The sequence below is a fragment of the Callorhinus ursinus genome, unplaced genomic scaffold (assembly GCF_003265705.2).
Source record: "Callorhinus ursinus isolate GAN/ISIS: 27379988/994484 unplaced genomic scaffold, GSC_fseal_2.0 scaffold9, whole genome shotgun sequence".
NCBI classification, from domain to species: domain Eukaryota; kingdom Metazoa; phylum Chordata; class Mammalia; order Carnivora; family Otariidae; genus Callorhinus; species Callorhinus ursinus.
This window is the reverse complement of record NW_027397071.1, coordinates 45,567,018-45,591,197: the sequence shown is the minus strand read 5'-3', so window position 1 is coordinate 45,591,197 and position 24,180 is coordinate 45,567,018. Positions and strand designations below refer to the sequence as shown.

Below are 24,180 nucleotides of genomic sequence, written 5' to 3'. Positions count from 1 at the left end.
GATTAGTGACAGATTTTTTTTTCCTCATAAATATAAAAGTCCCATTAATATATCTGATGGGAGTACAAGCATGTCATGAAGCATCTCAGTATTGAAGCCTTGTATAATGGCAAGGGACTAAAGTAGATTTTATGCGACTTTATTTCTGATTGAATCTTTCCAGCTTGTAAGAGCTATGTTACTTACAGGTTGCTATTTGAATTCTAGAGGCCTCACTAAGACAACTGATGTAGGTTATACCTAAAAATTCTGTAAGATCCACTAGCCTATGATTTTATGATTTATGAAAACTGAACCATAAATGATGAGATTGAATTATAAAATCATCATCTGCATAGAAAAGGTTAAGGACTCTATTCCGCATGCAAGGAAATGTATTCAGTTCTACTAGATTGTCATTTAAACATCAAGAGAAACTGGCATACTTTATCAGGACCTCTATGAATTATTTTAAAAATCTCCTTAGTTCTTGTTAAATGCTATGAATATGAAACATATATATACATACATATTTTGCTTGTTTAACTTACAATTTGCTAGGCACTTCATGGCAGATAATACCCAATGAGGAAGGTCATCTATACAAAAAAATATTTACAGTTTAGAAAATCACATTTTTATGACAGTATATTAAAATGTTATACTTACTATATATATAATTATATACACACACATATATGCATGTGTATATATATGCATGTATGCATATACATGTATATTACCAGGATTAAAAATTGTTTAACAAGACATAAAGCCACAATAATATTTTAAAAGACAAGTTTAAAACTTATCGAGATCTTGAGTTTGATTCTTTCCATGATACATTTTTAGTTATCCCAAAATTGAGGATAAATTATTTTGGTGGGGGTTCAAAAATAAATTAATGTTCATCCTTGTCCCCTACTACCATGTTTTCTTTATCCTCATTTCCATTCTAATTATAGCTTTGCTATTAGAATATTACTGGTTTGAGTGAGATCTATGATTGAAATGACCTATGTTTGAATATTAGGGTGCTTTCACAGTGAGGCTTACTTAAAATCTTTCATTTGCCACTAACTGAAACATGCTGCATAAAATCTAGTAGTTTTTTGACACCAATCAAAAAACCATACATACACTTAATTTGAAAAATTTATGGTTATAAAGAACAGAAAGCTTGAATAAGATAATATACTATTAAGTATGTGATTTTAGGTAATGAAAGATGGGACTGGACCAAAGCCATATGCATATGCAACATGACTCTTAAGTTTTTGCTTTTTGTTCCTACAGTTTAAACCTTAAAGTTCTTGCCAACAGAAAGAAACTCAAGTAATGCATGCCAGTTAATTCTCCAGGCAGCAATTGATTATAAAAAATGAGTCAATACTTTGAGATTTATTGATACATTTCTTGAAATGTTGTTTTGTAATGCATCTGGCTTGAATTATATCCCTAATTTTTCCATCTTAGATCTAAAATCAATACATTATATAAATACATATAATACAAAGCCAGTAATCTTCAAAATATTGGCTTTGAGAGTTTGGGCTTATTTTATTGTGTGTTACCTCAGTTTTACGTATATGTCTAAACCTGTGTAAATTTATATATAACTACTCACGTAAGCTCCAGGAAGTCATGGACCATTTCCCTCTTGTTCATTACTTTAGCATAATGCCTGGTACATTGTAGGCCCTCAGTAAAATGTAGTTATATGCATAAATACCACTTAGGGGTTAAAATAATAGTATGAATAATATTCACTTAAAATGATTACTAAAGCACCTATGATAAAATAATTTCCTCTTGATGCTCTCTCAGTTAAAGTATTCTACTTTCTATATTTTTAGTCTTTCTGCACCCCCACTATAGATGTAACCTATGTTAGCAAGTTTAAAAGATTCCAACTTCTTTTTTTTTTTTTTTTATTTAAAGATTTTATTTATTTATTTATTTGAGAGAGAGAGAGAGAGAGAAACAGCATGAGAGGGGAGAGGGTCAGAGGGAGAAGCAGGCTCCCTGTTGAGCAGGGAGCCCGATGTGGGACTCGATCACAGGACTCCAGGATCATGACCTGAGCTGAAGGCAGCTGCTTAACCAACTGAGCCACCCAGGTGCCCAAAAGATTCCAACTTCTTTTACTGATACCAACCTGATTTATCTTGTAGTATAACTATTCCATGTTTACTTGTATTGGTCATGTTGTACATTACGTATTGAGGAACTACTTGCTTTGGATTTATGAGTTCTTCTAGGGATGGCACACCTAAAATGGTTTGCAGGCTAAACAGAAGAAAGAATACAAACTTCTTTTTCTCTATAAAATAAGTGGAATAGGATATAAATATGAAAAAGTATTAATGGCAAACAGTGCCATCAGAATATTTCTTTTCTTAAACCAAACTTGTAAGATTTATACTTAGTATCCACTTTCAAATGTATTTATCTTAGTAACCTTGAAAGGATTCCAATATAAGACTCCAAACTATAGGTATAACTTTGAGTCAAAGAAAAACAAATCATACTGAAAACATTCTATTTCTACTGTGCTAGAACTATAACAAGAGAATTTATTAAGAAACACATACAGGTTAAATTCTAAGATTTTTTACATTTGTATTATCTTGATAAAAATGTCAAATTAACATTCTAAACACCTTTGGAACTTGGTTAGAGCTTAGTTTTAGCTTACTAGATCAGAATAATATATCTCCAAACTTCTTCAACATCTTCCTGGCTTATTTCTCTATTATCAACTGAGTTTTCTTGATCTTCATTGATTATTTCATGGTTCATTTTCTCTATATTTTCCTGGAAAAAAATTACTTTGGTTTAATATATTATGCTCAAATTAAGGAAATATTGAACTGGCACAATTCCTAATATTTTGCAATTTTATTGGTAAACAGTCTACAGTGAAGCTATAAGCTAAGTATCACTTAAAGAAATAATGTTAACATATGGTAAAAGAGCTTTTTGGTTTTGTAGCTTCCCCTACCACCCTCAAATCAATTTAAAAAAAAACACGCTTAAATTATACAAATACTGTTTCAAATATGTCTCATTACCATTTTAATTATTGTTCCTATGGGTTCTATGTTCTACTGTAAGACAATTTACACACATATTTTTGGAACACAATGTAGGTTAAGAGATTTCAGTATTGGCTTCAAATATTAAAGACTTACATACTTTTATTTATTTATTTATTTTTATTTATTTATTTTTAAAGATTTTATTTATTTATTTGACAGAGAGAGACATAGCGAGAGAGGGAACACAAGCAGGGGGAGTTGGAGAGGGAGAAGCAGGTTTCCCCACGGAGCAGGGAGCCCGATGTGAGGCTCGATCCCAGGACCCTAGGATCACGACCTGAGCCGAAGGCAGACGCTTTAATGACTGAGCCACCCAGGCGCCCCCAGACTTACATACTTTTAATGATTTTATAAATAAGTACATGTAATTACCATGTAATTACATTTAAACTAGTAATTAGTAAAAGGGATGTTTTACCTGAGAAAAATGTAATCCAAGTTTTTTAGGAGTTCTACGAGATAAATTTCGTAATTTAAAAATGCTGTCTTTATCTTTGGAAAAGTTTTCTATGCTGTTTTTTCTCAGTTCTGGATGCCTTCGTGGAAGACTTTTAAGCGGAGAATTTGCAGGAAATCTGGTTTAAGAATAATATGCAATTAAGTAATGTAAGATCAGAAACAAAATTTTAATGCCTGTTTATCTAAAATAAAAATCACAAAAAGAACTGAATTTATTTATATTACCAAGGAATGAAGATTCTACATAAATAGATTTTCCCATTAAACCTTTAAAAAATATTTTAATAGTTTCCTACTTTCCTTAATATACTGTATATATTTTAACTTTATTATCTGGATAATTCAGAGTTATTATTGGTATCAATTCTGTTGAAGAAGAAAATGGTTCCATTTTCTAAATTTCTTTGACAAGTGATCTAATTTATATTTTCTGACCCTTTGTCCATTGTGCTTGTTCTAATTTCCAGACCTTGGTCTCTGTTACTCCTTTTGATTATAAGGCTTCTTCCCCCCTCCAGTGTAATAAAAAATATTTCAAAGATACAAAAAAGTACAGAAATATAGACAATATCCATGTATGTAATCATCAACTAATGCAATTGTTAACATTTTACTAAAGACTTCTTTATTTTTTTTGTTAAATCAAAGAAATTCTTTGCTTATTCTATTTCTTTCTCTCTTTCTGAGGGAAGCCATTAACTTGCAGTTAGTACATTTCCTTCTTGTTCATGTTTTTATACTTTTAATAAATATTCATAAATAATATATATGGTTTGGTGTTTTTACATTCTACAGTATCTTACACATTAAATATATGCATAAGTTTTTAGTGACCTCAGAAGTTCTATTATATTCCACAGTCCTAAAAATATTTTTTTATATTCCTTCATAAGTGTTTTATTTTCATATTTAGGTATTTAATCCATGTATAACTAATACCAAGTTTCCATATACAGTTGACCCTGAAGATGGGTTTGAACACTTATACACAATTTTTTTATAAGTGCAATACAGTATTATAAAAGTGTTCTCTTCTTTATGATTTTCTTAACATTTTTTTCTCTAGCTTACTTTATTATAAGAATACAGTTTATAATACATGTAACATATAAAATGTGTATTAATTGATTATGTATGTTATTGATAAAGCTTCTGGTCAACAGTAGGCTATTAGTAAATTTTGGGGGGAGTCTAAAGTTGTATGTGGATTTTCGACCATGCAAGGAGTCAGTGCCCCTAACCCCTGCATTATTCAAGAAACACTGTATATATGGGTTTGCTTTTTCAGTACTTAATTGTTTTAATTTACTTTAAGCCCAGATATCATATAGGGCAATTCTCCCCTCCTTGTTCACTTCAAAATTGTCTTGAACTTTTATATTACTAAATGAACTTTAGAATCTGCTTGTCACACTCTATAAAAAAATTATATGGGATTTTGAATGAAAATGCCCTGAATTTATATATCAATTTTGGGAAAAGTGACTTTTTTATGATATTAAGTCTTCTGATTCATCAACAGGATGTCCTTCTCCACTTATTATCTTCAATACAATTTTGTAATTTTCTCCAGTAAGGTTTTACACATTTTTGGTAAAGTTTATTTTTAAGTACTTTATAATTTTGTTACCATTATAAAAGACTAGAGGCAGAGAGACTAGTTGAAGAATTACACAGAATTCCGGGTAAGGGAGGAAAATGGTCTAACAAAAAGAACTATCAGGGTGGAGAGAGAAGTGAACAGATAGAGAACTACTGAAGCAGTATAACAGACATGGTTTGTTAATTAAATCATATTTAAAGGGGAGAAGAAAGGAAAAGAATCAAAGCAACTACAGGAGAAAACAGTGCCATTCATCTAGGTATAGATATAAGAAGACAAAATTTAGGTTAAGACATGATATTGATTTTTCTTTACGTTATATCTGAAATGCCTAATGGGCAAAAAATGGGTCTAAAGCTCAGAAGGTATATTTGGGTTGGAAGTTTGAAAGTTAAAAGAAGAGTAGATGAAGACATGGCAAGAGATTGCCCAGGGAGAGAGGTGAAGTAAAGATAAGTCTAGGACCTTAAGAACCAGGAACAGCTAAAGGATGAATAACAGCAAAGGAGCTCACAAAGGTGACTAAGCTGTAGTTAGGAGAGGAAGGGCTGGTAGGTGTACTACAAAATGAACTATTCATATGCTTTTTATTGCAATTGACTTGTACAACATAAATCATCTTTGATACAGAGGCAAGAATCAACTTCTAAGACATTTCATTTGAAAAGTACTAATTTTGTAGAGAAAAAAAGCGTGGGTATTAGAATCCAAAACCTCGTTTAATGATATATGAAACAGAACCCTGTGCGCATGAGAGAAAAAGCAATTGTGCTGGCCTGAGGGAGTCAGAAAGGCTCCAGAGAAAGCTGAAATACAACTGACAGGAGAACAAATGTATTTACTAGTCTGACAAATGTCTACAGTGTTTCAAGGTAGAAGAACATATTTCAGACATATGTAACAAGATTAAATGAAGCATGGTCTCAGTTTCCTCATCTGTAAAAAGGAGCTAATATCTATCCTGTTTAATCCAGGGATTAAATAACATATAAATCATAAAGCAGGGCTTCTGATACATGGTAAACCCTTAATAAATATTCTCTTTAACCTGTTATATTTCTTCTGTTATTTATTATATAAAGTTTGCTATTATTTATTTTATCACATTTATTCTTAGATTATATAAGATTATATGTTACTTGAGGGCAAGGACCTGTGAGGATTTGTCTTATAATTCCTCAATCAATGAAACTAAAGATTAATAATGATCTGTTCTTGAAATGTTACAGCTTTCAGAATATGAAAAAGTGTTATCTCACTCTATTTTATTATATATACTACTTAACATTTTAAAAGTTTTTTTAATTAATTAATTTTTGATGTAGTGTTGCATGATTCAATGTTTGTGTATAACACCCAGTGCTCCATTCAATACGTGCCCTCTTGAATACCCATCACCAGGCTAACCCATCCCCCCACCCCCCTCCCCTCTAGAACCCTCAGTTTCTCAGAGTCGATAGTCTCTCATGGTTCGTCTCCATTTTAAAAGCATTGATTGTGCAGCGATTAACTTTAACTTCTAAGTGCTTTTTTTTTTTTAAAGACTTATTTATTTATTTTGAGAGAGAGAGACTGAGAGAGAGAGAGTACATGAGAGCGGGGAGGGTTAGAGGGAGAAGCAGGTCCCTCGCCAAGCAGGGAGCCCGCTGCGGGACTCGATCCCGGGACTCCAGGATCATGACCTGAGCCAAAGGCAGTTGCTTAACCAACTGAGCCACCCAGGCGCCCCTAAGCGCTTTTAATTGTACTAAAAGCAGTAAGTTTTATGAAGAAAACATTTCTTCTGAAGAAGCTGCAATTTTAGTAAAAGTATTATAGAAGTGGAGTTAAACTTTATTGTTAAGTAATTCAGTTTTGCAGTTATTTATCTGTTCAGTACCTGAATAGCTGACTGTTGTCATCAAGATTTTCTGATCCCCATCTGCCTTTGATATCTTCAATCACATGGTTCTTAAGAAATTTTCTAAGCAGTTGGAGAGTCTGTTGCCTTGTAACTTCAGGACCAAAATTGTTATTATTTCTTAATAGGTCATAAAGCCAATCCACTGCTTCTTCTGCTGTAAAACAACTGCCATATTTTTTAAAGTGTTGCCTGTGTTTTCTTAGAGGCATTCCCACTCGAAAAGATGTAGTAATTTCATTCCACTGCAGAAAGAATATATTTTTTAAAATATTAAACAACAAAAATTAAATATCTTACTGATTTGAAACAAATTAGACAAAGAAAATTATTCACATCTGATTACATCATAAACTTTCATGGTGAAATCATTCATCTTATTTACTACAGAAAATTTTATATCTTATACTGATTTCTCTTTATTCTAGCATTGTAATAATATTTCTTTGTAATAGTTTTTGACTAAAAGCACTTCATGGTCTGGCTGGCTTATTTAGGAAACCTACAAATAATGAAGAACTGCAATGAATCTGCCCTAGTCTTCAATAGAGAAAACATTCCTTTTTTTTTTTTTACCTCAACTAATATTAGTAAAATGTTAGTAGCATTTGTGTCAGACACTGCTTTACATTCATTACTTCATTTTAATTCTCACAATTCTACGAGTAGGTACTATTATTATTCCATTTTCATATAAGAAATATGAAGCACAGAGAGATTTAATAATTGGACCAAGGTCACACAGCCAAGTGATGGATCCAGGCATTCAAACCCAGGTTTGATTGACTCTAGAACCTGCATTCATAACTACTATGCTGGCCAAACAAAATTCATGGCAGGCAGTAGTTTTACTGGTAAAATATCTTTAATGTTGAAATACCTTACATATTTACTATAGTATTTCTTATGTGAAGATTCCAATAGTGAACATAGAACAGAAGGGTAAATTAACTAAGCTTTAAGTCCATCGCATATTGAATAACAGAGATGCACCTACGTTTTAAAAAGCTACACATATTTTCCAAATTGTCCTCAAATAACCCAAAGTTTCAGGTTTGTGGCAGCTCTAACACTGGAGCACCAAGGTGGTGGTGGTGGTGTAAAATACACACATCACTCTTTAATTGAAAACTCCTATATTAGAGGCCCAGAGATCTGATTTGTAACCCCAACGATGCCACTGCTAGCTGTTATCATTTATCTAACCAATGCGGCCCCGACACCCACAACCAAAATTTAAGAGTTGAAAACACAATAACTATTCTTTTCTTCCCACCACACCTCCCCATTTCATGCATTTATTTATTCAAGAAACATATTGAGCTGTAACTTATCCATAGGATAACAGACTTTCACATACAGTATCCTCTCGGGATATCCTTTAAGGCGGGTGTATGCATTATTAGCCCGACTTTACCAAGGTGGAAACTGGGACTCAGGGAAGTTAAGTCACTCTCCTAATTCCACGTACCCAGCGGCACTGTACTCTACCGGATTGAGAATCTAAATGCACAAATCCAGTGACTACCACCAGTGGTTCCCGTTGGGTATCTTAACTATTCTGGGTTTAGTTTTGAAACGGGCAGCTGTTACCTAATGCTATTTCAATCGGTAGATCCTGCATTAAATTCTACAGGCCCAGCAAAACAAAGCTGCCACATTCGGGCTGCCCCCATTCTGACACTACAGAGTAACGGAACTCTTTCTAAATTCTTCTTGAATCCTGATGGGGGTAGAAAATCAGACGTGGAGAGAGGCTAAAATCGGAATATTCTATGACTTTCCAGGGCACGCCGACAACTGCAGGCACAGGAGTCGCTTAAAAAAGGCTGGAGTATGATGCGCCGTCCCGGGGACGCGACCCTTTGGACTTAGGGCTCACAGACACAGCCCAGACCCTCAAAGAAGGGGGAGAGGCGTGTCCTGCAAGGGCTTCCCAATGCCTGTTAATTGCCCCCACTCTCCTTTTCAGCGAACCAAGGCAAGGGGCTCTGGGACCCATCTGTCCGCCCAAGACGAAACTACGAACGTTCTCACGTAAAGGTGGTGGCCATTGCGGCGGCCGGCCCGTCTAGTTGTTCCGCGCTGTCTTACCAGTTTGGTGGCCCGATAAGGGCCGGGAGGCACACTCCGACTCTCCATTCCGCCCGGCGAGCCCGGAGGTCTGTCAGCGGCCCTCGCAGTGCATGGCGGCGTTAGGCGACACCGGGACTCGGTGGTCCCGACGGCGGCGAGGCTAGGCACAACCGTCGGCCGCGCCGCCAATTTGAATAGCGCAGAGGGCTGCGCTGATTGGCCGCGCCTCCGAGTCACGTGGCGCGCCTCCAGGACCCGGCTGCAGTTGGTTTGCGCCGTGTTGCTCTCAGGGCCGGGGCGCGAGCGGCGGACGGCTGGCACCGTCTAGTCAGCGCGGGGGCCGGGCCCGTGGGACGGGCTCTGGGCCTCACCCGGCTGTCCTGGAGCTGCTTCTCCTCCCTCTTGCGGTCACAGGCGAGGCGGAGTCGTGTTTCCACACTCAGAACCGGTGAGGCAGTTTAGCCACAGACTGGATGGTTTGGAGTCCAGGCTTTGGCTTAAGGGAATTTGAAATTTGGAAAAGAAAAAGGAAAACAAAACCCCAAGCCTTTTTTGCCTGGCCCTACAGAATCTCCAGCAGTGGTTGGCATGTAAAACAAAGCATCTCTGGGGCGTAGCTTTCACCTGACAAACCCCTTTTGTAAAGCTTCCTGCGTGTATGTTGCAGTGCTGACATCCTGGTACATCTTAGCAGGGGCCGTGATCCCGTTCTCCCCGGTGCAAAAATGTAGAATATCCCCTTTCCCCTTTAATTCCGTGGTAAAATGGAGCATAAGTAGATTTCCAGTAAGTACACACAATGAAGGGCTTGGGAAAGGTTATGTAAAACTTGCCAAATTGCTCCCCTGAAGAAAATCTACCGTCTTTATAAGAATCCTGGTTATGTTTAAATCATGATTATACACTTAAAAAATATCATTTTTCAAATGACATAAACTAAGTTCTGAACGTTGAAGAGACTTGCCCAAAGTTGCACATCTCCTTGGCAGAGGTTAGACTTCATACTTTTAATAAAAGCTCTATCACCAGTCTGAACCTGATACTAGGAAAGCCTTACTACAGCATACTGAGAGGTTGCTTGAGTGATTTGAAGCTGTAGAATAATTAATTCGGAAATTAAACAGTAATTTAATAGGATACGACTTAGCAAAACGTCGAGGTAAGGGAAAGTGTTCTAAGGAAGAGTAGTATAAGGGTCTGCAGTTTATTTTAGCTATTGAATTTGAGATAATTTAGATGGAGATACATCTTTTCTGAACAGGACCAGTGGATAGGAATTTTCAAAAACCGCTTGGTAAACGGGAACAATCATCTAAATTTCGCATTTGTGTTAAGGAAAAGTAGAATGATAGATGTTACAAAATAATGATAACTGTTGTTTATCTGGCTTTATGACATACTGTCCTTTCTTTTGCCTCCTATTTCCCTTCAGAATGACATGGGGATGAGAATGTGAAGCCAAATTCATTTTGCATTTTTGCCTAGCTCCTTAGTTGAAAATTATCTCATTACAGCCTTTGATACAGCTTAATATTACCTAAGTTTCTAAGACATAACCTGACAGAGGATACTATTAATGGCACAAAATTAATTTAAAATTACAAAGTATCATCTGACATTTTTTAGAGGATAGCCGGAAAAGTCCGGAAAAGTAAATCCAAACTTTTCATAAGAGAGTGGTTGGAGAAGTCCTAAAAAGGCATGCAACAAGATGTAGGTGTCACATCTTGAGAAAGCCTCTGGGACTCCTTTTTTAGGTGCTTTCACTGTGTCTGTGGACTTGCCTTACTTCACCTTCATGTTGACTGTTTCTGTAGATAAGAAAATATCTAAACGTTAGGGCTTTGTCAGATGTTGGTGGTTTATGTTTCTTTAGTTAACTTTGTATATTTCTGCTCTTAGTAACTATTGATTTTGTAGTTTGATTCTTGGAAGTAATTTTATTTCTTTCATTACCTGGTTTTTGGGACTCCACTATTTTTTTCCTCATTCCTCTACCTCAGGATTTCTCAGGTGGGTAAAAAAAATCCACCTCCTTAGGATCACGGGATACCTATTAAAATGCTGATTCCTTGGATTCCCTAAACGATTTTGGGGGAGAGTGTGTTTGTGGGGGGGCAGGTGTGGTGGAGTAGGTGCAGGGTACATTCTTAGGGATGGAGGAGCCTGGATTTCTAAAGATTTGTTGGAGTTGAGTTGTTAGAATGCCCAAAGGCCACTACCTGTGGACTCCTTATGAAAGAATATGAACCACTATTAATTCAATCTTAGAGCTGAACCTAATCCTAATTAATAGAACAAATACTAGAACATAAAATAAAATGTAGTATCATCTCTTAAATATGATGAAACAAAATATGATGAAACACAAAATTTTCCTACCTAGACAGAGATTATCTATCTCAGTAAGCTTTTCCCACGTTGTCTGCAGTTTCATTTAGTCCCACTAGAATGGAAGTTCCATAGCAGACTTTATCTAATTTGTTTACTATTGTATCTCCAGTTGCTAAACAGCACATAGGAATTTAATAAATATTTGGTGAATGGATGAGTTTTTCTTATCACTAAAAACAAGGCTTGCATATGGGTGATATATATCCAATTATCCTTTTCTTCCTAGAAAACTTTTTATAAAATATGTCTGCATGTTTGTAAGATTTATTTATTTTTGAAGTTTAGCCATTCCATCATTCCATATATCTAGTTATGAGTGTGATTTCATAAATCTTGACTAATATGTGGTCTGGTCTGAGAAAGTTTCCTCTTTTTCTTTTGAATTGCTCCAGTCTGTTTTCTTCCCTGCTTTTGAAACTGTTATAGGCTATTATCAAATAGCCCTAACATCAGTCCTGGGCCTATCTTATTTTTCTAATGTCCTTCTTTGATTTTTATTTTACTGTTTTTTCTTTCCCTTTAAGTTTTGAGAGAATTCTTCCAACTGAGCTTTGAATTCAGTGGTCTAATTTCCTTTTACATCTTTATGTTTTATGGTAACTCACTATATAATGCTCAAAAATGACCTTCTTCTTTGAACCGCTGATTCTTTAAAAAATATTTTATTTCTTTATTTGAGAGAGAGAGAGAGAGCATGAGCATGGGGAGGGGTAGAGGGAGGAGACTCCTGCTGAGCAGGGAGCCCAACATGGCTCCTCCCCAGGACCCTGAGATCATGACCTGAGCCAAAGGCAGATGCTTAAATGACTGAGCCACCCAGGTGCCCCAACTGCTGATTTTTTTTATTGTATGCATTGATTTGCTTTAATTTATATTTTCTTATGAGATTTTTTTTTTTTTTAGTTTGCCATCAGTAACTGAGATGAGTCCCAGTAAAGACTTGTTAAGTCCATGAAAATATTAAAATAACTTATTTTTTTATTTTGCTACCTTTCATTTCCCAAGATCCTGCATTCTCAAGTATGTAGACAGCTATTATATTTTAGGGTTAGAAGTATAGTTGACACTCATTGTTTTGTCTGGCATTTGGCTCTCATTTCTCTTGGGAATAGCATGCCTTCTCATTAAGAGAACTAGTTCTACTACTATAACATGTATTCTGAATGGACTCTTCCATGTTCCTTGCTCTCAGGAATGAACACAATATAACTGAGTTATAGCATTCTGCTCCCCTGATTCAGTGAGGTGATCATGTGACCAAGCTGAGTCAAGGAGAGTCCTTTGAGATTTTTTTTTTTTTTAATTGGGTCAAGCAGGAAGAGCCTTCTCTTTCTAGTAACTGAATTGAGAAAATAGCCAATGCTGGCTATAGTTATAGCTGAATGAGACTTCTACTCTGTAAAATACACTGATGCCTAAAGAGAAACAGAAATGAAAGCTAGACAGTACTAGTTTTAGTCTTTCTGAGGCTAACTTACATCTCTAGAATTTGATTACATGGTACAACTTTTGTTTGCTTGGATTTTTGTGACTTACCATCCAAAGATCTCCAGTAAAAGAATTTTTTCAAGAGTGCTAATGATGATGGTATTTCTTAGGAAGAATGCCATTCAACTCCTTGGTAAGGTTTTATATCATTTTAGTATGTTACAGAGCTCTATATAGATAACAGAGAAACCATATAACTACATTGGGGAGATGATCAGGATTGTTCACAATCAGGTTTCGGCCTTCCTGAGGAGCTTCTCACATGTTTTGACAACTAAGCTAATTTTGGGACTTATGACTTTTTTGTCTTTATTTGGGGAGTTTTACCTCCTGAGACTTCTAGTTTCCTACCTAGTACACAGTATATGAAAGTCCCTAACTTACTTCTTCAAAGCTTCTAGTAAATCCCATAGTCTCAAACACACTATGTAAGTCTACTGAAGCTTGGCAAGAGGAGGATGACAGGGACCTGTGGTCAGACTGCCATATTTCATATTTTTCTGTGTTGTATTTTTATGTAGTAGAACAATTTTTAGTAAAGAAACATCGGGGGTTAAAAAGACCATGAAGAATTCAATTATGTGATTTCCTTTTCTCCATGTGAGATTATATTAGCCAGCCTCCAAGACAGCCCCCAATGATTCATGCTTCTTGGTGTTCATGTCCTTGTGTTGTCCCATCACAAACCAAGTAGGACCAACTTGGGTAACCAATAAGATGTTGCAGAAATGAGTGTGAATCTTGACACTAGGTCATAAAAAGAATTCCCGTTCCTGCCTTGCTATCTCTTGGATCATTTGCTCCGGGGGAAGTCAGCTGCCATATCATAAGGCTATTTGGACAGTCTTTTGGAGAGGTCCCTGTGGAAAGGAATTGAAGCCTTTTGTTAACAGCACTGATTGAGTAAGCCACTTTAGAGTGGATCCTTCTATCTCTACTCAAAGTTTTGGATGACCAACTTTGGACAATAGCTTGACTACAGTCTTATGAGAGACCCTGGGCTAGAACCACTAAGCTATATCTGGTATCCTGACCTGCAAAGACTAATATAATAAATGTTTATTGTTTTAAGCTGTTGTTTGAGAGAATTGTTACAGAGCAATACATAACTAATATAAAGATCCTCATTGTTCTTAAGAAATCAATTTGATAAATGGTAGAGTTTATTCTGATGGAGAAAATTGGGGTAAGAACAAATTGAAATCAAGATTTCTGCTTTGGACTTGTTAATTATGAGATGCCTACTAGAAATTCAAGTGCGGATGTCAAGTTCACAGTTGAACATAAGATTTTTGCATTTTAGAGATCTGAATCATAGAATGAAATGTGAGAGGCATCTGTATATAAATTATATTTAATACTGTAGGAGGAGATGTAGGGAAGAGAATGGAGCTCATCATTAGGTCATTCCTGGGGTTGAGGGGAGGAAGAAGAGTCAGCAAAGAAGAAATAGTCATTGTGACAGGAGGAAAAGAAACGAGCTTGTGTGGTTAAGGATGCTAAGAGAATAAAATGTCTTTGGAAGAAGGGAGTTATCCACCTTGTCAAATGACCTGAGAGGTTGAGCAGGATTAACAGGGAAGTGTCTGTGGGAGCTGGCAACGTGGTGGGCAGCAGCACCTTCCTGAGAGCAGTCTTAGTGTAGTGGTGATAAAAATATGAAGCCCAAGCAGAGTGACCTGACAAGAGAATGGGAATGAGGAAGTTAAGACAGATACCACTAACACATTCAAGAAGTTTTGCAGTGAAGGGGAGGTGAGAAATAGCTCCTGGAAAAAAACAGTAACTGGAAGAGGATATGAGGGCAAGAGAGGGTTTATTTTTATCTGCTTTATTTATATTTAAAAATTTTAAGATACAGGATACCAGACTATATTGTAAGCTGATGGGAATAATTAAGCTGAAGAGAATAATTGATGATGCAAGAGAGAGGGGATAATTGTGGGAACAAACCCTGTGAGAAACTGAGAAGGAATGAAATAGAGTTGGAGAGGTTGGTTTTTGAGGGAAAGAGGAAATACTTCTTTCTTTATAATAAAAAGGCAATTATAGGCCTTTCCTTTAGTAACACAGGGAGTGTGGGAATGAAAAACGTGTCAGAAAAACAGTCTTGCTATCTCAGCTCTTACTCTTCGTAATGAAAGAATGAATCTCTGATACAGTTTTGATTGATCATTCCTTCATTTGAGAAGTATATATTGAACTCTAGCAAAGTGAAAGGTAATTTGGCAAAATAATAGAATGTCTTTCTCTAGGAGATTAAAACTTGCATTGGAAATGGTCATGCAAATAAGGAATTAAAATACAAGAATTTAATGGTGATAATGGAGGTATGTTTAAAATGCTATGAGAGCATAGGAGAAAGAAGGACCCATCCTTGTTCAGGAAAGACAGGGAAGGCTTTGTAGCTGAGGCTTAATGGAAATTAGAAGGAGAAGTAGGAATTTGCAGTTCTGCTGATTAACAAAAGCAGTGATCATTCTGAGACCCCTCATTCATTATGGGAAAACACAATAAAAGGTGATGGTGAATCCTTTCCCACATTTCTCCCTGTGGTTTATGTGTATGCTTTCACATAATTGCACATTAGATCTTGAGTGGACTGTCTTTGGAGTTCTCTATTTAGTAGCACATCAGTATACTGATTTACATTTGATAACTCCTAAACTATATAGATTTAGAAGTGTTCAGAGATAAGGAATTGAACATTTCCTTAAAAATAAATAGCAATATCTAATAGCTTTTCAAATGGAAATACTGCACTTTAGAATGTAAACTAATCTCTGTGAAAACAGACTAAATGTATCCTGTGTGTGTGCATGTATGTAGGTGTGCATAAACTTGAAATTCAGATTAAAAAAATACTTGGGTGTATATGGGGTATTCAAGCTAATCTAAATTTTTTTGTTTAACTAGAATACTACTGGTTTCAACATTATTGTTGAAAATCTTTCTAAAATAGATCACTTTTCTTTGTTGTCTTGTTAATGCTTAAAAACGCATATTAGAAATTATGTGGAAAAATTTTTAATTAAGTAATTTTCAATTAAATTTTGGTTAAGATTTTACTATACTTGAATATTATTATGTTTAGGTCCCTACCCTTGTATTTCTTCTATTTGAATAATTCTAATTTGTGTGTGTGTGTGTGTGTGTGTGTGTGTGTTTAGTGCATGATGATAAAAGAAATACGATTTTATAATTTATACTCTTCCATTAATGTAGAACTTTATTTTTTCCCCTAAAGTCATTCATATGAAGTAGTTTCCACTAACATTTTCCTTCATTCTATTTGATTTTTTTTTTTCTTACTCTTTTGTCTCTTCTGGTGGAGAGATAGCAGTAAGGGAGGAAGCTGTAGGGAATTCTAGTCTTCATTTGGTATGTCATTTAATAGACTTCTACATTTCTTTGAATTCTAATGCCAATTCTTTATTATTATTTTTTTTAACTCTGCTTAGTCAGGGCTTATACTATCCTGGAAGGAGGAAAATTTATTAATGAATTTCAGTAAGTATACATAGAAAATGCTAATGTAATATATAACCATCAAATATCTGAGTTTGCCTTTGTTTAATATGATTTCTATGTTTTTCTATTAAAGGTAATCCATTAAAATTAATTGATCTGTAGCTATACAATTATACATGTCTAAGACATAGCTTTGTATGTATGTATAATATATATGTATTCTGAAATCAGAAAAAAATCCTTTGGTGGACTTCTCTGTAACTACAGTATGTACGTGAGAAATCTGGTGAACTCAGGGTATGACAATAACATTGGTAGAAGGGGATTTATAGAAGTGGAGGCAATTTGTGAATTTTATGGTGAGAAAAGACTACATGAAGTTTGTAAATGACTCTTTGCCTTGCAGGAAATTCATAGATCAAGGAACATTCTCTTCTAGCATGGTGGATGTTTATTAGTTGATTACACAGCATTGCTTTCCTTTATTCATCTTTTTTATAAACCCAGATTTTTCTTACACCTTCCATCCCCTTGATACATGGCCCATAAATCAGCTCTGGGTGTAGCCCTGGATTGCCTTAATCTAATAAGGATATTAAATTGCTTTTGATGCAATTAATTTTGATTGGATTTAAGCCAATGACTATGTTGAATCCGCCATGTTTTATAAAGGCCTTCTAGCTCCTACAGGAAGGTTTTGGAGTCAAGTAGACACACAGCTGTCTGTGTGTCTAGCAACTGCAGGATGGCTAGCAACTGCAGAACATTTGGCAGATACCATAAGTAGGGGGAAAATCCCAAAATATAATTCTTATGAAATTGGAATATGAAAGTCAGGAAGGGGTGCTAGAATCACAGTAATATGTGATTAGAAACTCGTCTTGCATTTTCTTTTCTTTCTTTCTTTTTTTAATATTTTATTTATTTATTTGAGAGAGAGAGACACAGCGAGAGAGGGAACACAAGCAGGGGGAGTGGGAGAAGGAGAAGCAGGCTTCCGGCTGAGCAGGGAGCCCGATGCGGGGCTCGATCCCAGGACCCTGGAATCATGACCTGAACAGAAGGCGGATGCTTAACGAGTGAGCCACTCAGGCGCCCCCATGTTGCATTTTCAACTATAACAGTAATCATTAGTAGCATGTTCAAGGAACTTAACCTGTGAGGTTCAAGGAGCTACATATAAAAATAGCCCTGCCTTAACTTTAATTCTTCCCTATTGTGCATTGTAAATTACAGGACTATTGTTCCTTAGGATACCTGTAATTGGGGACTAATATAGGAATTCAACTCAATTTAGAAAATTATTTCTAGGGAAAAATGAATTCCCAATTCTAACTGCAAGTGATGCATAGATGAGTTTTTGAAATACACCCCACCTATAAGTTTAGAATTTATTGTATCTATGAGAGGCTTAGAAAGAACACTGCCCTAGGAAGGAGTCAGAAAATATTCATTCTCACCTAGCTCTGCTGTTAATAGCTATGAGACCTTTACAAGTCACCTTCCTCATTCTTTATTTTCTCATATGAAAAATGAAGGGTTAAAGTAGATTTTGCAGAGTCTTCTAGTTCCAGTAATTTATAATAAATTTGTCAAATGCCAGACACTCATTTATTTGACAGTGACTTTAATACTAGGTTTTAGAAATGTGTTTTGATTTTTCTTCATTTGATTCTGTTCTTCTGGAACATTAACTATTATTCATGAAAGTAATTTTACCTATGGGCATTTAATTTAATACATTAGTTAGGATCATTCTAATAATGGTACCAAGACACATCTTGATAAGATAATGTATTAGACGTAAGTTTTTGTTTTGTTTTGTTTTGTTTTGAGAGAGAGAGAGAGACCGTGGTGGGGAGGGGCAGAGGGAGAGGGGGAGAGAGAATATTAAGCGGGCTCCACGCCCAGTGTGGAGCCCAGGGTGGGGCTCGATCTTACAACCCTGTGATTATGACCTGAGCTGAAATCAAGAGTCAGATGCTTAACTGACTGAGCCTCCCAGAAGCCCCTAGACATGATTTTAAATGCGATTTTTTTATTGATTCTAAATGACTTTAAATCTGTTCATTTATTTTCCGATTATTTTTGTGATACATTGATTTGAGAGGACTTTTGTTATTTCCCAAAATAATTATTACTGATTTATAATTTTATTATGTTACTGATTTAATAGTGTTCATTAGAAATTTTAAAACAAATAGTGTTATACATGTACAATATTATAACATATATGTGTGTGACACTAGACATGTATATAATAATGTGATTAACATTACATATATTTCATGCATATGTATATGTGTATATACATACACACATATATAAATGTATAATGTAATATATGAAATACTATTTATATTGTCATTGTTTAAGCCTATTTTATGCCAGGTGCTCTGATAGGCTCTAGAGGTAAAAAACATATGGTTATTGGTTGCAAGGAGCTTATGGTCTACTGAGTAAAATAATCAGGTAAAATGTTGCATGGCCAGTCAACATATGAAAAGATATACATTCACTAGTAATCATGGGAATGGGTAAATAATATATTCCAGTTTTTGAAGATTAGATGGGTGATAGTATCACATATAAGGCAGAATGTGGAAAAGGGATGCTGTTTTGGAATGATTATAAATCTTACTCCTCTTTATCTCGTTATCCTGCTTTATTTTCCTTCTTAGACCTTATCAATATCAACATGGTATATGCTTATTTGTATATCATCTGCTTTTATCCACTAGAACATGAATTCCATGAAAGAATGGATTTACAATGTTTTGTCCACTGCTAAGTTCTTAGGGCTTGTAGTAGTGCCTGGCACACAGTAGGTATTCAATAAATACCTGTTGAATAAATGAGTGGCACAGAATAGTAAAGTTCAAGCAAAACTGAAATTGCCTGTCTTAAGACTTAGTAATTCCACTTTTTAAGGATGTAGCTCATAAGAGTAAATGATTTTTATGCACAAAAATGTTCACTTGAACACTCTTTAAATACTGAAAAAATTGAAAATAAACTAAATTTTTATTAAAAGGGGAATAGGTTACATAAAATGTGCTACCTCCATGCTTTGGAGTAGATATATGTGTGCTGACATGGATAGAACTTCAGGGAACACTTTTAAGTGAAAAAGAAGTGGCAAAACAATACAAATAGTCTTATCCAATATGTATGTGTGAAATTATGTAAATTAGTAGAAAAAAAGAACCCTGGAAGAACACACATCAATCTAGGGAAAGTGACAGAGTATGTAATGTTCTTTCATGTAAAATTTTTATTCTTTTTATCTGTGAGGTTTTTTATTATTGTTTGAAATTTTTATATTGGGCACTTGTCAGTGTACTATTTTTGAAAAAAAAAAGAGAGTTCTGTATCAAAGTGTAGATTCACACATATTAGTTGATCTCTGAATATCCTTTCTTTCATAAGCAACTAAAAAATCAAAGTATATGAAACAGCCATTTTTAGACATTGCACTGTAGGTAATATGGGACTATGATACTTGAGAAAAGGAAAACAAAGGTGGTGAACCTTATGATTGCCCCTAGATTACCACCTGGAGACAGTTGCCAGGCTGCAGTGAAGGGAGGGAAAACCAAAATAAAGCCCAGGGTCTCACTACATTTAGTAACTAGAAGAGAGTTCAGGATGACTGAGGAAGCTGCAGAACAACAACAAAAAGCTTGAAAGATCTGTAGAGGAGTCTAAAGGATCTGTTGAGTAATAATTGGAAGGATGAAGGAAGTCAGTTGAGTACTATCCAAAATGGCCAACAAAGGAATAACTGGAGGGGCAGCTGGGTGCACAGTCAGTTAAGCTTCCGACTCCTGGTTTCGTCTCAGGTCTTGATCTCAGTGTTTTGAGGTTGACCCCATGTCAGGCTCCATGCTCGGCAAGGAGTCTGCTTGAGAGTCTCTCTGCCTTTCCTACTCATGCGCTTTCTCTCTCTCATGAATAAGTAAATAAATATTAAAAAAAATAAAAGAATAACTGGAAAGCAGTAAACCAAACAATCCCTGGACCTCACTGAGCTGGGAACAGTTTATGTTACCACCACCAAGAATAGAGCTTCTAATACATGGGGCATTGGGTAGCATCTTCAGAAGAGTTGTGCTTACTAGTGGGGCCAAATTAGGCCTAAATTAAAACTGCTCTAGATTCACCTTAATAAATCTTAAAAACACCTCAAAATGTTCAAATTGATCAAGTAACTTCCTGTGTGCCAGAACAAAGTTCCATATTTCTTTTTTTTTCATGTTTTTTAAAAAATGTTTTATTTGCTTCGAAGGTAGAATTTAGTGATTCATTAGTTGCATATAACACCCAGTGCTCATTCCATCAAGTGCCCTCCATAATGCCCATCACCCAGTGATCCTTCCCCCCACCCACCTCCCCTCCAGCAACCCTTAGTTTGTTTCCTAGGGTTCAGTTATGGTTTACCTCCTTCTCAATTTTCATCTTATTTTTCCTTCCCTTTCCCTCTGTTCATCTGTTTTGTTTTCTAAATTACACATATGAGTGAAATCATGGCATTTGTCTTTTGCTGACTGACTTATTTTGCTTAGCATAGTACTACTCTCTAGTTCTATCCCCATCATTGCAAATGGCAAGATTTCCTTCTTTTTGATGGCTGAGTAGTATTCCATTGTGTGTGTGTGTGTATGTGTGTGTGTGTGTGTGTGTGTGTGTATATGGTTAGGCATCTGCCTTCAGCTCAGGTGATCCCAGGGTCCTGGGATCGAGTCCCACATCGGGCTTCTTGGTCAGTGGGGAGACTGCTTCTTTCTCTGCCTGCTGCTTTACCTTCTTGTGTTCTCTCACTCTTTCTGACAAATAAATAAAAATAAATTAAAAATGAATAAACATTGGGGTGTATGTGCCCCTTTGAATCACTATGTTCCTATCCTTTGGATAAATACCTAAGGGTACAATTGCTGGGTCATAGTGTAGTTCTATTTTTGATTTTTTGAGGAACTTCCATACTGTTTTCCAGAGTGGCTGCACCAGGTATGCATTCCCTCCAACAGTGTAAGTGATCAGGAATAAGGCACCATGATTACAATTGAGGGACTGCAATGCTAACCACCAAGTGATTTAGCATCTCTATAATGTTCCTGTTGAGGTAGGATTCTTAGATAGGTATCCTTTTGAAGATTGTGGGCTATATATCAATTTTTTTCTTCTTCACTTTTCCTCCCACCACACCAGTCACAAAAAGACAGGGGAAAGTGAATATGGGACAATGAGATGGTAGGAATAGAAACTCTAGGAAAAAGTAGAGATGATACTAAGTTTTGCTTAAGCTTTGAAATGTTTGTACTCAGTTTTACCTATGCTTGATTAAGAGGTTGTAGATATAAGAGGGAAGAGTTTTGGAGAAAATGAGAGTTGCTTCTGCCACAGAAGCAGAGGAATAAGACCTGCTGATTTTGGGCTCTCTAACCTGCAAAGTTTACCTCACTTTGCTGTGAGGGATGTCTGGGGATGGTAGTCAGAGTGTCCAGCATGATGTACTCCCAATTGGTCTGAAGTCCTATGCATGATGGGCTTGTATGTTGAAAGGTCATACCATGGCCCAACTTCAATCACGTGTTAGGTAAAGTTGGATAGAAGGACCTGGGCTTCCTAGGACCAGAGTGGAGGTATTCCTTTCCATTTCTTCTTTTCATGGGGCCTTGTCTCTGGCAGGGATTTTCCTGGAAGGGTTTTGATACCCCTGTAAACTAACTTCCTGGAAATAATGCTGTTGTGAATCTGAGAAAATATGATTCTGAAAGTGTTGCTCAATTGTTACTGATAGTGAGAGATGATGATATTGTGGAATATTATAGATATATAATATTCAGTCAGGTTATTGGAGAGGTTAACGAATCACGTGGGGGAATGCATTTGGTTTGGTGCTAATGGGAAGGTGAAATTCACTTTGATATTTATCTTAAAACCTTTTCTACTTTTGTACCTTTAACTTGAGTGATTTATAATTACAAATAAGCACATGTTAACATAAACCACACAATAAAGACAGAAGAATTCTTTTTTTTTAATAATTTTTTTCATTGTTATGTGGATCACCATACATTACATCAGTTTAGTTTTTGATGTAGTGTGTCATGATTCATTGTTTGTGCATAACACCCAGTGCTCCATGCAGAATGTGCCCTCTTTAATACCCATCACCAGGCTAACCCATCCCCCCACCCCCCTCCCCTCTAGAACCCTCAGTTTGTTTTTCAGTCCATTGTCTCTCATGGTTTGTCTCCCCCTCCAACTTACTCCCCTTCATTCTTCCCCTCCTGCTATCTTCTTCTTTTTGTTTTTTCTTAACATATATTGCATTGTTTCAGAAGTACAGATCTGTGATTCAACAATCTTGCACAATTCACAGCACTCACCATAGCACATACCCTCCCCAATGTCTATCACCCAGCCACCCCATCCTTCCCACCCCCCACCACTCCAGCAACCCTCAGTTTATTTCCTGAGATTAAGAATTCCTCATATCAGTGAGGTCATATGATACATAAAGACAGAAGAATTCTAGTGACAAGGAAATTGGTGAAGTTGAGAGAGAAATTTTCTTTTCTTTTTTTTAATTTTATTATGTTATGTTAATCACCATACATTACATCATTAGTTTTTGATGTAGCGTTCCATGATTCATTGTTTGCATATAACAGCCAGTGCTCCATTCAATATGTGCCCTCTTTAATACCCATCACCAGGCTAACCCATACCGATTTCCTTAGAGAAGGTGAGTTCTTTTTTTTTTTAAGCTTTATTGAGGAATTATTTACAAACAATAAGCAATGTAGTAGCCACAATTTCCATTTCTGTACCCTTTATTCCTTTGTGTAAATTCATTATTTTCATAAGTGTCATTTTTTTTTCTGCCTGAATTTTTCCTTTAACATTTCTTGTAGTGTGGATCTGCTGGTGATGAATTCTCTTGGGTTTTGTGTATCTGAAAAGTCTTCCTCTTAGATTCATTTTTATAGATTTTTTTATTTTTACTGAATATTGAATTCTAGATTGACAGTGTTTTCTTTTCAGTACTTAAAAATATACTTTAAAAAATGCTCCACTGTCTTCTCACTTGCATTATTTCCAAGAAGAAATCTATCTCGTTTTTCTCATCATCCTTATCCCCTGTAGGTAATGTAACATTTTCTGTTTATCACTGATACTGAGCCATTTGATTATAATGCACATAGGTGTAGTTTTCCTCAGGTTTCTCATGCTTGGGGTTCATCGAGCTTCATGGAACTGTAAGTTTATCAAATTTGGAAAATTTTTAGCCATTATGTTTTTGAAAAATATAAAAATTTTGAAAAATGTTTCTGTCCCTCCTTTTCAAGTTTGAACATGAGCTACATTTTTCACTGATGTTCTGTTTCTTCTTCTTTTTTTAAATTCTCTTTTATTTCTGTGTTTCCTTTTGGATAGTTTCTATCACTACTTCTTAAAGGCCACTAATATTTTCTTCTGCAATGTCTAATCAGTTTTAATTTTTTAATTTAAGTTCAATTAATTAACATATAATATATTATTTGTTTTAGTGTTACAGATCTGTGATTCATCAGTCTTATATAATACCCAGTGCCCTTTACAACATAAAACCTCCTGAATGTCCATCACCCAGTTACCCCATCCCTCCACCCCCTCCCCTCCAGCAAACCTCAGTATATTTCCTATGATTTAGAGTCTCTTAT

The 24,180-nt window shown here is 35.7% G+C and overlaps 1 protein-coding gene across 5 annotated transcripts in view; it reads right to left on the bottom strand.

The window, feature by feature from the left end:
• Positions 1 to 9,294, bottom strand: part of DEPDC1 (DEP domain containing 1) — a 37,748-nt gene extending 28,454 nt beyond the window's left edge. For all 5 annotated transcript variants that reach the window (XM_073896548.1, XM_073896547.1, XM_025871821.2 and 2 more), the window contains exons 1-6: positions 9,137 to 9,294; positions 7,022 to 7,287; positions 3,499 to 3,655; positions 2,678 to 2,796; positions 2,138 to 2,268; positions 531 to 578 (exon numbers count right to left, since the gene is read on the bottom strand). In XM_073896548.1, coding sequence (XP_073752649.1) covers positions 531 to 578; positions 2,138 to 2,268; positions 2,678 to 2,796; positions 3,499 to 3,655; positions 7,022 to 7,287; positions 9,137 to 9,184 — 769 coding nt within the window. In that variant the 5' untranslated portion in view covers positions 9,185 to 9,294. The remainder of the gene's footprint in view (positions 1 to 530; positions 579 to 2,137; positions 2,269 to 2,677; positions 2,797 to 3,498; positions 3,656 to 7,021; positions 7,288 to 9,136) is intronic.
• Between the last annotated feature and the right edge of the window lie 14,886 nt (positions 9,295 to 24,180).